The sequence below is a fragment of the Harpia harpyja genome, chromosome 1, assembly GCF_026419915.1.
Source record: "Harpia harpyja isolate bHarHar1 chromosome 1, bHarHar1 primary haplotype, whole genome shotgun sequence".
NCBI classification, from domain to species: domain Eukaryota; kingdom Metazoa; phylum Chordata; class Aves; order Accipitriformes; family Accipitridae; genus Harpia; species Harpia harpyja.
The window spans coordinates 107,213,310-107,226,296 of NC_068940.1; the positions used below are offsets into that span (position 1 = coordinate 107,213,310).

At 45.5% G+C, this 12,987-nt stretch overlaps 1 protein-coding gene across 6 annotated transcripts in view; it reads right to left on the bottom strand.

The window, feature by feature from the left end:
• Positions 1 to 12,987, bottom strand: part of ALS2CL (ALS2 C-terminal like) — a 47,136-nt gene that overhangs the window by 17,463 nt on the left and 16,686 nt on the right. For 5 of the 6 annotated variants that reach the window (XM_052808699.1, XM_052808719.1, XM_052808702.1 and 2 more), the window contains 9 exons: positions 10,331 to 10,439; positions 9,250 to 9,442; positions 7,354 to 7,419; positions 6,449 to 6,614; positions 5,871 to 5,999; positions 5,414 to 5,533; positions 3,543 to 3,619; positions 3,081 to 3,147; positions 2,186 to 2,382 (listed from right to left, as the gene is read on the bottom strand). In XM_052808699.1, the coding sequence (XP_052664659.1) occupies positions 2,186 to 2,382; positions 3,081 to 3,147; positions 3,543 to 3,619; positions 5,414 to 5,533; positions 5,871 to 5,999; positions 6,449 to 6,614; positions 7,354 to 7,419; positions 9,250 to 9,442; positions 10,331 to 10,439 (1,124 nt within the window). Of the gene's footprint in view, positions 1 to 2,185; positions 2,383 to 3,080; positions 3,148 to 3,542; positions 3,620 to 5,413; positions 5,534 to 5,870; positions 6,000 to 6,448; positions 6,615 to 7,353; positions 7,420 to 9,249; positions 9,443 to 10,330; positions 10,440 to 10,848; positions 11,020 to 12,987 lie in introns of those variants that run through there. The other variant, XM_052808689.1, reaches the window with a different exon arrangement.

The following is a 12,987-nucleotide window of genomic DNA, read 5'->3' on the forward strand; positions in this document are numbered from 1 at the left end:
ATTCTTTTGTAATTGCAGTGCAGCGTGTGATTAAGCCTGCTGAAGTTCCAGCACGGCACATCCCCATAGACAACATAATGACACCACGGTCCAGAACTTCATTGTGCCAGGCACTATGAAAACAAAAGAGACAAGCACTGGCCTAAAGGGATCATATCTTTCCATCTCTTTTGTGGGGGGGTTGTAGCAATGATTACACGAGGTAACAATGCAAAATGAGACCGGAACAGTCAATGCAATGGTCAAATTACTGCACGGCCATGCCCAGTTGTGAATGCATTTCCCTCCCTCCCAGTCTCCCACTCCACCCACACCCACTCACTGTTTTCATTTTTTTATCATCTCAGACACAGGCAGCTGCCCACAAATTCCCCAACCAGAGACAATAGAAGATGGTGCACTACCAAAACCATGACGCATTTGTTTGACTTTCACCGTGGCTGTTGTTTTAAACACCTACACGAGACAGGCTCTTTTTCTGGTATTTACAGGGAAGCGGTCAGATTAATTTTAAGTGGATTTAAAATACATCTCCTTTTGCTTTGCTCGTGTGAATGCTAGCAAAGAAGAGCAAGCCAGAGAGAATGCCTGCTCCGCCCATGGGGATGGTTGTAGCTACTTCTCAGTAAGAGCATCTCCTTCCCCCACACCAGGTCATCAGTAGTGGGACAGAACAGTGAAGAACGCAGATGTTTTTGCAAAAGAGCCCTGATTCACACTGCTGCAGCTTTCTGCTCATGTGCTTTGCCATGCCAGCCTCTCCCTCAGAGGTGGGCAAGCCATCAAGGCCAGCTTTGCTGTCCTATAACCTTGTATTAGTAGCAAGTCACATAGAAGAGCAATTTCAGGAGTGGGAAGGAAAACCTAGTAATTAAGCAATTAAAAGCCCAGGTATTAAAAGCACCTGAAGTCACTTAGTTCTGCCACAAATTTCCTGGGATGCCTTAGTCGAGTCACTTAATCTGAAGCAGCAGAAGTCTTTATTAATCTCATTTCTCCATCCCTAAGACGGGAGGAGACAAAGAGTGAGGGGAGGTGGTTGTTCCTCTGTGTCTGCACACAGTGGTTTTCAGATCTCTGCTAGGAGTGCAGGTGCTGGGGAAGGTGGGGATGATGTAAAGGACTGCCTCAGGCATAGCTTTACTCTAAACACCTATTTAAAGCCATTCTGGGGCAAGGCACAATCTCTCCCACAGAAGATTCAGGATTAAGCTTTTGATTTGGGGATATTCTCATTATTTTAAGGCTCTTTCAAACCAAGTCTCTACATCCTTTTTGCATCAATAGCAACTGTAAACATAGCGTGTAAAACTCAGGAAGTATAAAACTTCCAAATCAGCCTGTTTTGCTGTGTGAGGAAGTTGGTCATATTTCGTGTTTCTTCACAAAAACAGAGACTGTGCTCTATCCTACGTCAAAGAGATTTTGGTTGGGACCATTTAACCCTTGATTTACAGACCATTCCCTTTTGGCACAGCTCACTCTTAAACTTCAGCTGAATTCAGTGAACAGTTCTCATGTTCCCAAGAAATGCATTTGAGCCTCTTTCGTGTTTTTTTTTTTTTAAACTCCTTTGATAATAGTTTGGATGTTAAAATAGATTTTGATAGCACAGGAAAAAACTTTTCTTTCATTCACAAGCAAAGGCTTTTTATTGGGTTTTTTTGTCATCACAATGACAAGATTTTATGCCTCAGGCTGAGAACTTGAAAATAAACATTAGCTCAAGTCTAAGTCCTAATTACGGGTATAAGTCAGCGCAGTGCCTTCAATGTGATCATTACCACATTATTAGGGGCAGCCTCTACAATTTACTGCATAAACCAGTATCACTAGCAAGATATCTACAATACAATAGGTCACGTGTCAGGACCCATGCTTTGACTAAGCCCTGAAATCAAGCAAATCTGTCCCAACTGCCCCCTGAATCTGTCCTCAATACCAGATTTCCCTCTGGAACCAAGTGAGGCAGGAACCAGAGAGGCTGGCATACGCTGGGAGATCGCCAGCCCAGAGTCTGTGGTCCAGGCCCTCAGCGTGGGATGGATCACCCCACGTCCACAGCCACTCTGTGACATCGATACCTCCACCTGTGCCTCCACTGGATCCAGGCAGTGCTACACAAAGACAGCAGGGCTATCCTTGCACGTTCTTGCTTAGGAAAGGGGCAAAAAAGGCTCCTTACTTGCCGTGTGGCTTTCCCCAGTGCCACTCGCCCTCGTAGGATGCGCTCTTGAACTTGCCCTCCAGCCTGAAGACATAGGTGAAGAAGCGGCAGGACGGGGGCTCGGTGCCTTCACCAGTTTTGCCCCACAATGGGAAATCTCGCTTCCCGTTCAGTGCCTGGCGGACAGCCTGGTTCAGCTTCCACTGCCAAACAGCCTGGGGGCAGAGGAAGAGGAGTGCCGGACTAATGAGTGGAAAAAGCATAGTAGATCCCAACAAGAGATGCTTCAGGAAAAGCGGCAAGAAGCTGTTGGGTTCCCATCAGTTCTGTGCCATTCGGCTGGCTGGGCTGGTGAGTTATGGCCCATCTACAGCACCAACAGGAGGTCTTATCTTGGGTCCCGCACGTTGGATACTGCACCAATGCACAACGCTTCCAGGTCATTTAAGCCTGACTCTCACCACCACTAATTGGCCTCGGCACAGGCCCATGCTGATGGGACTGTACTGTGCCAAGCTCTGCAGCACACGCTACTGCCCAGGGCAGACCACTTCCAGCACCTGGATAATTTTCATCTACCGTCAACTGTCTAAGCAACCTCTAGCCACCTAATACAGTATTGGCTCCATGGGGTGGGGGGGAGGAACCAACAAACCCCACACTTCTTCTTATTCTGCTTTAAAAAACATAAGAAAATGGCAAAAATCACAGAGGAAAGGCCTCAGCTGCATTTACGCAGGTGAAGAGCCCACTGAAGCTAAAATCCTGATGCTTAATGGGATTTCAACTTCCACTCCGTAGTCAATGTTTTGCCTCCACTACAGAGCTGCCATCCCCTCTATGCCATTCCCCTATTTCAAAACTTGGTGCACAGTATTTCAGGCGGAACAGAAACACCCTGCCCACTGCTAACCTTCATCTGCGGGTCTTTGGCAAAGAGAAAGAATGTTTCTTCCGGGGTTATAATGCGGAGTCCGTACCTGTGAAGCAAAAGACATTACAGAGACTATGAAAAACACATTTCTCAGTCAAACAGCAGTTCCTGCTCTTTCCATTCCTCTCCAGAAGCTAATAGTGCTTTTGCAGTCAGTTTTTCCCTCTCAGGAGGTACTCAACTAGTCAATTCATCAGTTCGTTCTCTAGGTCTGGAGCCAAAACAATTTTATTATTGCTTGATTTCAATACATCAGCAAAGGCAAGCAATGCAAGTCCAAAGTGCTGTGATCCCATCTGAGAGGTGCTGCAGCTATCCATAGCCCAGAACCAATCCCACTGGGTGGAAAGGAGATGAGACAAAGTTTTGAATCATTTTCTGAGTTTCACAATCAAGTTGAACACTTTTTTTTTTACCTCCAAGTGGAAATTTTTCACTTACATTCCTGGAGCTGATTTCTCCCTGCAGTTTTCATCCACCCACACAAGCTTTAGATCAAAACTCTGAAAGCTGTTTCCCTGGAACAAAAGGCAGAAGATGTTCCTGTTATTGATGTAAACATCACACTTTGCCCCTGCTCTGTCAATCCATTGAACAGCAGAGCAAGACCGGCAGCACTGTAAATTCCCTCTTTGGTGGTCCACACATCTATCCCACACTATGATGACAGACCTTGGAGACTGAGGAAACGTAGGAGAAGGAAGAAAGTTCTCAGTTTAACACTTATAAGTGGTGTTCCATAATGCCATGGCTACAACTAACAGTAACAGACCTTCTGAGACGGCACGTATCTCTACACGAGTTTCTTCCCTACCACATGACAACACTCCCAAATCATCCCTGACACCCAGTATGCCCCAGTTTTCCTTATGATATATCTAGGATTTGGACTCCAGATGGCACGGCCAATAGTGACCCACAGTACAACATTTAAGAAGTCACTATTTTGATCAATAGCACACCAAACAGAAGAAGCTAAAGTGGCTGAAATACTAGGTAAAGACTGCATTTAATATGGCATCTCCCTTCCCTGTCTAAAGTCCAGATGCCCACACTACAAAGCTGCTCTCGGTAAGGATGTAGTTGGCCAAGGTTAGGTACCGGCACCGTGGAGTTCACCATGATTAATCACTGATGTACCTACCAGATTTGGGGGAACAGGGAAGGGAGGGACATTCAGATTCCCAGCATCACAGCCCTCATCAGCAGAACTCTGCTAGCAGCCCAAGCTAACCAGTTCAATCCCAGTCCAGTTATATCTCCCGAAGCCTCAGTAACAGTCATAGCAGCAGATGAGACATAGTGGGTGGGAACCGTCCACTGAACAGAGACGTCTACAACGTATGTATCTCTGTGTGAGCTAGCTACCCTGCGCTTTCATCCCAGTGAATGGAGTCAAGGACATGATTCAACTCATCCTAATTTTGGCATCTAAAATGGGTCAGCTGAACCACACCCAGACAGCGCATGTTCCTCTCTCCTGACTATAAAGGGAGCCTGGGGCCACTTGCTCACCGCGAGATCACTACAGTGCTAAGAAATCGACGACGTAAAGTTGGATGAGATAATCACCACCCTATTTCCTCAGGCCTAGACGCTGGACGCCGAGTAGGACTGCCCAACGTTATCACAAAGGCTCGTGTTTGGAAGAGCCCGTAAGATGCACCAGCTCACAAGGCAGTCGTGTTTGGACACCTGAGGGGCTGGCACATGACTAAAGAGCAAGCAGAGAGAGGTGCACATGAAGAGATTAGATTAAAGGTGCTCTCAGTCAGAGCAAGCCAAGCTGGACTTAGTTAACATGCTGCAGAACAGCTTTGAACACATATTATTCATCTAGCTATCCATGGCTGTAGACACTCCCTGTCGGCCCCACACCCAGGCCCCAAATCCCTGAAATAGCCCCAAGAACACCTGCAACTTCTGCTCCCATGCCACTAGCAGAGTCAACCATATTTAGTCCTATGCATGAGTGCTTACAGTATATAACTTTGACCCATCAGGCCTCCTTTGAATAAGCAAGGACACAAATCAAGGGATTCACATGCAGGCATGGGCTTGGCTTGCTAGAACGGTGCCTGTGGTGGTTGGATAGTACACATTTACTGGGGGAAAAGTTATATGGATGCTCCTCTATCCCTTCTTCATTAGGCTTTCTTTTATTCTCCAGTGCAAAACACAGGTGCATGGATCCGAGACAAGGTTTTGCCAAAAGCCAGGCTCTGCTGCGTTTTCAACATCAAAGGAACCTGAATTTTACTGTCACTTATCTGCGCTGCCCTTCCAATCCCTCTGAAAGACTGCAGACTCACCTGAATTAGCACAAGGACATCATCAAAGAGCAAGATCCGGTCTGATTGATTCGTGCTGGCAGAGATGGGAAGATTTTTGCTATCTTCCAGCAGCCTCCTTTCAGGTACACAGAGCATGTCCTGCAGAGGGAACCACAGAGGTCACGATGGAGGACCAAAAGCATCAGGAAACATCAGGATTTGGGAGAGGACACACAACTCAAGCCAACAGTTCCTGCAGAGGCCATCTGTCTCGTGGCACAAGCTGACAGTGACAGCAGAACTGGACACAGCACTCAAATTCTAAAGTGCCCAGTGACCATAAGGTTTCTCCAAGGCTTTCACACCGCCCTGCTTTGTTGGCTTTAAACCAACCCTCAAATTCTGAATCCATATTAAATTTCCTCCATGGGTAAGTAGAAGTTTAAGATGTCCACAAGAGCTCCCCATAAAACCACTTTCTACATCCACGACTCACTGTGAATTTGTAGCCCAAGGACTTCCATAAGGACTTGGTAAAACAAGCTTCATCCAGGACTTGGCTGATGAAAGACTGCAGCTTCACATATTCCTTGATGGCGCTGGTAACCACAGTCTTTTCAGAGCCCTGATAAAAGAAGGCAGGGCTTGAGCAGCGCTTTAGGTATGGCTGTGTGGGACATCTACTCTCTGGGCTACAGCTGCAGAAAAGCCTCAGCAGTTTTGAATCCAAGGGCAAATGACAGTTAACCCTCCAACCCCACTTCCAAGGCAAGCTTCCCAAATCTAGCATTGCCTCTGCCGCCAGCAGCAGTGTGCAACCTTAAGCCAGTTACTTGACCCTTTGCAGCTTCTCAATATGATGAGCAGCTCATACTATGCTGGACCGTTTGTTGCTTTGAGACCTTCAGGTCGGCTGTACTCCACTGGTGCTGGTTACTACCACCTCAGCTGTCCACTGGAAATCATTTTCCTTCCAGCCTGCTTTGGATCCGCTACCACCACCACAAAGTCCCACAAGCCCTGCACAAGGTGTTAGCATAAGCCAGCCAAGTAGCATCACATAAAGCTTCGTACCTCTTTGAGAACCTCATGCAGCTTGGTAAGGAGCAGTATATATTGCTCAATATGATCTCGAATAGGTTTTTGAAGAACAGTGTATAAGGCCAGTGACATGGAGGTCTCAGAGGTGAAGTCTGTAAGGAATTGTTTCAGCACTGCCTTGTGGTCCTTCCAGGCTTCACTGCAAGATGGTGGATTAAGACAAAAGTTCATTAATTAGTTTTTCCGCAAATTGCCACTCCTCTGCCTTCCAAACTTTATATACTACCTCACTCCCCGAGAGGGTATAGAAAGAGTTGAAAGAGCAAGAGATAACATAGTGCAAATATATTTGCACAACCAAACACACAGAAATAAGGCAATGAGGCAAACGAGCTCCATCCATCCTGCCTCTGGCCCAGCAGTCTTTGCAAATAGGAACCACACCCACAGAGACCCAGAATATAGCGTGAATTTCACGATGGTTTGCACACCAAGAAGGTGACTTAAAGTGGCTGTGAATCTGCTCTGGTCTAGTGCTCATGCTTTCATTTGCTGTTTCCATGAGACTCTGATAACATCTGGGACAGGCAGTGGAAATTTCCTGCCAGATTCCAACATCACCCTTTCTCAGGTCCCACCCCTTACCTCAACTCCCAAATTCCAAACCTACAGGCTTTCTCTCCTACAACAGGAGTTGTGCATGGCTAGAAAGAGATGAAGAGAGATCTGTAGAGGAAACCTTTCAACGGCTGCTGCCATGATCTCAGAAGATGGCAGGAGCAGCCAGTATGGCCAGTTCAGAAGAGAGGCAGCTGGACTGTGAAACAGAGATCACTGTGAGGTGCAGTGCTCGGTGCTGCTCACTCCGGTTTAGTGTCTTAACCCGTAGCACTGTGTTCCTATCAGCCTTTTCAAAAAGCATTTTTCAGCCCACTAACCTTTTGCTCTTTGTGGCGTGTTCGAAGCCGTGGACTACAACGTAGTTTGCAAAAGTGACAAAATATCTGTTGGCAAGGAAAAAAAAAAAATGAACACACACAAGCACGAGCTGAATTAGAGATGCACATTAGCTACTAGGTTTAAGTGATAAAGGGAAGAAGCTCATTTGAAAATGTCATGTCAGGTCCACCTTTCCAAGGGAGGCAGAGAGAGATGTAGTTATTGTACCTCTCACCTTGGCTCACTCCCCTTTTGTCCCCTTTGCCAGCTCCTTGGTTTAACTGTCTTGTCGACTTTTGCACTAACATCGTTACAGGAAGTTTAAATCATCCTGGCATTTAGCATAAGCAGAAGTAAACTTGCGCAACTGTCCTGGAAAGCAAATCTGCAGAGGCTGAGCTTAAGATATCAGCTTTGGATGTATGAATTTCTGCTGGCTGAAGTAAAAGTATCAGGTCTGTATTATTGACGGTAAATTCAAGTCAAAGTGTCCCACACCAATGCATCTTATCTCACACTAGAGGGAGATCGAGCCATATTTTGTCAGCAAATACCACGCTTTCTTCCAGTCCTGTTTTCAGCTAAGTCATGTATAACGTCCAGACTAATTATCATTTATTACATCTTTCAGGGACATGTATTTACTGCTGATTTTCAGGCCCCTGAACAGTGTTTTGCTTCCTCCTGTATCACTCCAATAAGCATGAGACGTTGTAGGATCAGGACTGCACAGAGTGAGTCAGCAGAGGTGGGTAGGAACCAGCTCTTTTTTTTGCGTGACGCTCAACAAAAGCAGGGTTTAATTTCAAAATGAGAGGAAATTAGATCTTAAGATAAACTTCTCCTTTGTGTCATCTGAAACCTCAGCCCAAGTTTTCATCTTTTATATGCCTTTTTAAGGCAAGCCAGTTTTAATTCACAGAATCAATTCCCAAATGAACAACACGCACTGCTCCAAACCCCATTCACATAAAGGCAAAGCTTGTTGTTCATCACTTTCTAGAATGATGCTGTCCAAGTAAAAACAAACAAAAAGTAGTCCTTCCTTTCTCCTACCTCCACAGGCATACAAGCTACCAAAACCAAGACTAGATGAACAGCAACATCCAGGAGCCAGTGCGCCCATCTCCCATTCCTGCATGGGGTCCAAACTGAACAGACGGTACAAGCCCATCTGGCAAAGGCTTGGCCACATTTATGGCCAATGTGATGAATAAGGGATTGAACATTCTGATCTTTAGGTCATCTCAGGTGTCCATAAACCATTTTTCAAGCTAGGACATCAACGCACAGGTTACGCTACAGTGCTTTCGGTAAACATTTTATTTTGCGTTGCAGACAGATGGGGAGCAGATGTAATTAATTATAGAAACAGCAATGGGGCAGTATGTTTTTCACATCAGGGTACATCCATCACTTGCTATCGTATCCCTTGCCAAAAGCATAAAAATGTGGCACAAACACGTAATATGAACTGTCTAGTGACATCTTCTCTCTTCATCCCTATGAGTCCTTTAAACCTGCTTGTGTACGTCTCTCTGTTCCTGATGACAGCTCAATCTTCGCTCTCATAAATTATCCAGGCACAAATTCTACCCCATCCTCTTCGCGTTTTTAAGATGCGTTAAAAAAAACCCTATAATTGCACGAAAAAATTCTGCCTCTTACAAGCATACTCACAAGCTACAAAAAAGGCTACTTATGATGCTGTCTGCAAACACACTCCATTCTGTAGCACTTGTCGTGAGCGCTGAATGCAATCACTTCCCTGACCTAATGACTGAACACTAGTGGACAGGGCTGAACAAATTAAATGCGCAAATTAATTGCACCAACCTACCCGTTAGTTGATAAATTTGGTCCCTTAGGCTACTCCAAAATGCTTCTGTACTTACCGGATGTAGAGGCTTAGAAACAGGTCTCCTTTCCAGACAGTATAAATGTCCTGGATGCAGAATGACTCAGAGGTGCTGCATTTTTGTTTCAGTATCCGGTAATTTTCTTCTGTGAGGTTCCAGAGAGCTTGAAATAGATCATTCAGGAGCAGGAAGAGCTTAAAGTTCTCCTTTCCCTTCGGGTCACTAGGCTCTTTGAGGAAAAGACGGGGGAAAAACACTATCAGAAAGCCTCGATTCCAAGAAATCTTGTGGAAAACATTGCCAATATCTAATACTCAGCCCAATTTTTTAGCGTAAAGCACATCTATTTATATAGGAAAACAATGCCAGGGAGGAAGGAGATGATGATTATTTAGGGTTGTGTCCCTTTGAGTAATTGCATGGGCTATCCATGCGAAGGCTTTGGCTTTCCCGTTCTTGTGGGCCATGTGGTCAGGGCAGCCTGCAAAGCTCAGCCCCAGCTCAGACACGAGCGCCGGAGGAAAATTTTCTGCCCCTGGCCCGAAGGGCTGTTCCCAGTCTCCTTGGAGGCTGGAGCAAAAAGGCGGTGACGTGAGAGGGAACCAGCCTATGGGCCTAATCCAGTCGCACCACTTTTGGCCAGACAGGCTTGTGAATATTTATATGGATTTGTTATTCCAGTGAAGCTGCTCTGATTTACTGCCAGCTCAGAACCTGCACCCACAAGTTTTACCTTCAAAGACGGGCATGACCACGGACCAAGAGCAGGGAGGCAGGATGGGCATGGTTTAAGGGTTGAGAATGTGTGAGATGATGCATTTTGGATTTCCATGCACCATGCTGGAAACAAGCCTCGGAGTGGGTGTACAGGCTGATACCGGTTAGAATCTGGATTAACCTCTAAAACCAGGAACCACAGTCCTAGGTTGAATGAAAGGCCATAGGCATCCTTAAGAGCTCACTGTCTTAAATGAAACATCTCTACATACCACTTACTCCAGCAAACCAGCCTCCAGCAAGTCCGCAGCCATGGAGTTTCAATTATAAATCCCTTCATACGTGTGCCAGTGACTCAAAGCTAGAACTACAGACGAAAAAATAGTCTTCTCTGACCTACCTGCCTGGAGCAGAGGCTTGAGGATGAGGGCATCTATCCGTGCCAGGCATGCTGAGAAGGTTTCCTCCACTTGGAGCAGAGATGCAGTTGCTTCAGCTGCGCACATGTCCTGGACACAACACAGAAGGCACACATAAACTCCCTTGCAAGAGCATCCATCTACCAAAGCTTCAGTGCTCGTTGCAAACAATCAGCCTTCCCTGCTCTTGACAGCACACACAGGTGTGACTGCTGTCCCTAAAAAGCATTTGAAAACGTTAGAAGAGGAAACAGAAACCCAATAGCTCAATGTGAGCTGGTGTCACAGAAGACCACCGAGGCTACAGGCCATTTTCCTGATGCCCCAAATTGAAGATCTTCTCAGGTGGGCCATGATGCCTCTTCCACATGACCGGAAAGGCCCTAAACTTCTTAATATGTTAAACCTGCTTAGTGCCAGATTCGTTCTCCTAGAAGAAAATCCATGAAGTACAAGACAGCACAGGATGAAGCAGAGCATATCTTCCCGTATCTCTCACCAGTTTTCTGCCCGGATGCCTCAGTCTGCACTTTTTGGCATTAAAAGCTATTGTACGGAGCTGCAGAGCCGTGCGATCCATGCCCAAACATCCAACCTTCCAGAAGAACAGAGGTCTGATGTTACTCCTTTCCGAGTAGGACACTGCACTGCTGGTTATTTGTCACAACCGCTGCGTCAATAAGGAAAGCTTGCCTAACATGGAAGTGGGCAGAACTTTAAAAAAAAAAAAAAAAAAAAAGGCAGCAAACCCATGTGAGCAAACTTCTGTAGCTTCCTCCTTCCCAGCCTTACCTCCCGAAAGAAATGTATCAGAGGAAGCGAACACAGCCAGCTAATAGCACATCATAAGAGACTGCTCTGGAAAAAGGCCGGGTGGTGAAGATACTATGGGCAGCATCAGCTGATATTACTAATGGTGATAAAAATACAAAACTCTGAGATTCTTTTAACTTTGTGAAGCTAAACAGCAAACTCAAGGGACTGCATATGGTCTGTCCACATTTATCCTTAGCCTGGTTTTAGTGCACGCTCAAAAGCTACGTTCACAATAGCAAGGAAATGAGGATATATGCTGCAAAGATTTACATTGCTAAATTGGTGGCAGAGACTTTGGCATAGTTTTGATGTATGCCAACTAGCCCATCTCCCAGACAGTTCTCAGGTATGGTCCAGGGACCATTTGAAATGGGTAGCTTGCACATAGTCATGCTGCTTTGGGGGGTAAGGAGAAATTAGCTATGTATAAGTTATGCAATAACCACTTGGCTATGGGGCTAGACCTAATTTATTTACTAATGGAGACATAACTAGAGTCTTTGCACTGTTTCCAGGAAGAGCTGAACTGCGGCTATCTGCTGGTGGCATACTCTAAGACATCCTGAATGTCTACCGTGATGGCTACAAACAATAGGTGAGATTGATTCTCCTTGTGTTGAGATGTCAGGAAGTCAGACATAGAAGCCTAACCCTACTTTATACTTTGTGGGAAGAAATACCTTGAGCATCTCAGCATGGACTGTAAAAAGGTCAGCTGGGTGGGGTGACTAAGCTAGGTGGGAAGGTCTCATTTTTAAGCTTCACACGTGGGTGGATTCCTTGCTAAGTAAGAGCTTGAGCTCCCTAAAGTCACCAAACTCTGCTTAGGAACTCCCTTTCCAGGTCATCCTGAAGCTGGGGTTGAAATGGTGTCATAGAACAAGGGACATTTTGCAGTTTGAATGGTTAGCTGGCCTGGTTTTAAGTGGTTGTTTGGATCCAGACACAACTGAAGTGACTGCACAGATGAATGACAATGTTTTCTCCTTAGTAACCACTGCCTCTTAAATTTCATTTGTCTGAAGAATGGGAAACATTAAAAAATTCCATAATCTCATTAGTTCGCAAGTTTTCATACATCAAGATCTGCACGACCATAAGGCTATTTTTTGTCCCAGAGGAAAGCTCTAGGCATGCAAAGAGGTCAAAAAGCTGGAATCCAAACTCCTCCTGGCCCCTCCCAGTGAAGGCAACTGAGCCAGGAAAAAAGCAAAAGAAAACAGTGGCCAGCCAGCTCTCACCCCAGAGCACCAAGAGGACAGGACTAAAAGTTTATTTTTTGCCACCACTTAATCCCCCGTCTTGTAGACACAAAGATAAAGTTGTTTCTCAGAGGTCCTAGAGAGCACTCAAGCTTGTTAGAAATTTCTAAGCATAAGCAGCTTGCTTAATCAGTGAGTAGAATCAGGCTGAATGTGTGACAGCATTTCATTTTCAAATGCTTCAACAGAGCAGCAGGTAGTCAGTGGGGTTGTATTAGGCTCACTGAGTAACAGTCTGGTGGATTTTATTTATTTATATTTTTTAATCCAGCCTATTTTGTCTATTTTGGGGAAAGGAGGGAAGACGATTCCATCATTTCAGATGGCTCTGATATGAGAGGGTGTCTCCACCTGGTCCTTATTTAATTCTGCAAGAAAATGTTTTATCCTGTACAAAACAAAAAGAGTGGGTGCTAGATGCCAAACTCAGAAAGTCTTTCCCAAACGCTTACCAAAACAACCAGAGAATCTACCCATTCATTAACATACAGCCAGCTTAATGTAAACCGAATGACTCAAACCAAGGGTGCAGATACCCACAGCTTTGCTCCACAGGACCA